We start from the raw sequence: 2558 nt of genomic DNA, 5'->3' as shown, positions 1-2558 counted from the left end.
GCGTTGAGGGGAAGGGTCGTTAGCTCCTTTTCATTTTCGGGGGTGCTTATTTTATTTGCCTTTTACCTATTTAAGCGTCTACTTAAGCGCTCAGCATTGTAAATGCCCTAACTAACCATGCTAAAACAGCTTTTAAAAAAACCATGCTAAAACTAGTGATTTCGCAGTTTACCCAAACAATTTTTTTTTAGACTAAACCCAAACTGGCGCTTAAGGTGCCGAATAGGGTTTGAGGAGCCCAGGGCCGAGCAAATGGCCTGCAGGCCCACCTTGTGCCCAGAGGCTCGCATGGCGATGGCGCCCGGCCGATCGTAACCGCCTAACCAACAGCCTTCGCCATGGCCTCTCCACCGCGCAGTGCCCACCTCTACCGATGGACCATTTCCACGACGGGCAGCACGTCCGGCTGCGGAGCCGCGTGCACGACACGTACTACCTCCACGCCGACGACGACGGGGAGAGCGTCTCCATCAGCCGCCGTCGGTACTCGCTGAACGCGGCGTGGACGGTGCACATCTACCACGGCGACGGCTCGCACCTGCTCCTCCACGGTGCCGCTTACGGCCGCTACCTCGCGGCCGCGGCCAAGCCGGCGCCGTTCGGACACCACGGCTTCCGCGCCGAGCAGCGCGACTACGACGAGCCGGTTCTGGCGGCCATCATGTGGCAGGCCGTCGACGCGGGCTCCGGGGACGGCGTCCTGCTCCGCAACATCGGCGGCCGCTACCTCCGCGCCAGCGGCAAGTTACGCAGGTACCTCCGGTGGAACGCCCGCGTCGGCGTCGAGTACACCGACAACGTCAGCGCCATGATGCACTGGATCGTCGAGCCGATCCGCCCCAGAGCGCGCCCGCCTCTCATTCCGGGCCCGATTCGGGTGAGTTCGCCATGTCCCGCTCCTCATTCCTGATCGCATTTGTGTTTTCGATCAGAAAATTCAGATTATCACCCTGCTTCTTTGATCTCCTGAATATACATAACTAGGGTTCTTGGCGACTCAAGTGCAGACCCGCGTCCCCGGAGACCTCTCCGTCATCATGCTGGGGCGCAAGCCGGGCGGATGGCGCCGGATTCGGTTCGTGCGAGCGAGCGACGAGGGGCTCTACAACGAGGACGGCTGGTCCGCGCTCCGTATCAGGGGGAGGTCCGTGTACCACCTGAGGAACGCGCTGGCCAGCCGCGTCGGCGACATCGACATCCACGGCCAGCGCCGCGACATGGTCATGTGCGTCCGAGCGGGCCTCTACGGGAGGCTGACCCCACTCGTCGTCAACCTGCCCCACGGCCGCTACGGCGAGACCCTCGATATCGTCGTGATGCTGTCCGGGACCCCTGGTGAGAGCCTCCCTCCATGTCAGAACTCAGAACTTCCCATTTATCCCATGGAGGCAAGAAGTGAGCAATGTACAGATTTTGGTGTAGATACTTTTTGCTGCACGGCCATGATTTTTTTTTTTTGGTCTTGTTTAAGTGGGGTGCTGATCTGCTTGTGTTTGAAAAATAGTTTACCGAAGCTGTTACAGTAAAACAGTTCACTGAAATTGTACCGGAAAACAAGTTAACTGAAACTGCTGGGTGTTGGGAATTGTCTGCAACTGCAGGGAAGATACTAAGTTTCTAACCTGTGAACAAAATTCAGGTTGTATCCTACAAGAGATAGTCCATAAAGCTTAGTTCCTTGCACATTATAATTATATTGTTTCAGGTTTTGTCTTCTTGATCTTGTCATTATATTGATTATTTGTCTGCCGCCTAACTGCCTCATTATTTCTGCTAATTCAGCCTATGATGCGCTGCGACACCCGGATGTCGCCGCGAAGTAGATAAAGATCAGAGTGGGAGTCCTGACAGTTCACCTGGAAGTTTCGCTGCCTCAGACACAATGCCGGCAGAACTGGACGCCTACTTTTGCATATTGATATTTGATAGATAGATATAGTAGGTTGAGAAAACTAATCAGCTCTTGTGTTTCTTTTGCTAGCTAAACTTGCTCCGCTCTCAGGACAGGGGGAACCTGTCTATTTTGGCATCGCGGTTCTATGATTCAGACCTGCTGAAAGCGTTGTGTCCAATGGGTGAATAATTTCGTAGCGATTCTGGTTGTAGTAGTCGTTGCACTGTCGCTCTTCTGACATTCATCTCTGTGATGTGGTTGCTACTGCTTCCGGGATGAAGCATTCCACTGTGGGTTCTGCAAATGAATCGACGGTCACCATTCATTTTGGATGATGTACTTCGCATAAATGGAAAATGCAGTGGTTATTGCAGTGTGATGATGATCATGCGTTTCATATAAGTGGAAAATAAATTTGGTTCTTCCAGTGGGCTGGTGGTCATGTATTTCTTTTAGACTATATGCATTTCGTACAAATAAAAAATGTAGCGGATTCTTGCTGTGAGCTGGTGATCGTGTTTTCAGTTGTCCTGTTTTGGGTGTTGGCCACGGGGTTTGCAACGTACGAACAAAATTCAGGTTTTATCGAGTAATTGACAAAAAACTATCACATTTCACGTATCCGTCTCACAGAACTATCACATTTTGAAAACTGAACAAAAAC

The 2558-nt window shown here is 52.2% G+C and overlaps 1 protein-coding gene across 1 annotated transcript; it reads left to right on the top strand.

Moving 5' to 3' along the window:
• Nucleotides 1–373: 373 nt before the first annotated feature.
• Nucleotides 374–2295, top strand: LOC119333171. The gene is made up of 3 exons (XM_037606166.1): nt 374–877; nt 1008–1335; nt 1783–2295. Exons 1-3 carry the CDS (start codon nt 374–376, stop codon nt 1821–1823), a joined length of 873 nt encoding a protein of 290 aa, XP_037462063.1. The 3' UTR covers nt 1824–2295.
• Nucleotides 2296–2558: the final 263 nt, after the last annotated feature.

The sequence above is a fragment of the Triticum dicoccoides genome, chromosome 7A (genome assembly GCF_002162155.2).
Source record: "Triticum dicoccoides isolate Atlit2015 ecotype Zavitan chromosome 7A, WEW_v2.0, whole genome shotgun sequence".
In the NCBI taxonomy this organism is placed as follows: domain Eukaryota; kingdom Viridiplantae; phylum Streptophyta; class Magnoliopsida; order Poales; family Poaceae; genus Triticum; species Triticum dicoccoides.
Note: the sequence above shows the minus strand (reverse complement) of the source record. Positions and strands in the feature narration are given on the sequence as shown.

Coding starts and splice junctions, on each gene's coding strand:
- LOC119333171 (XM_037606166.1), top strand. CDS start 374: ATGGACCATTTCCACGACGGGCAGCACGTCCGGCTGCGGAGCCGCGTG. Junction 878..1,007: donor TCATTCCGGGCCCGATTCGG/GTGAGTTCGCCA, acceptor ACTCAAGTGCAG/ACCCGCGTCCCCGGAGACCT. Junction 1,336..1,782: donor GATGCTGTCCGGGACCCCTG/GTGAGAGCCTCC, acceptor CTGCTAATTCAG/CCTATGATGCGCTGCGACAC.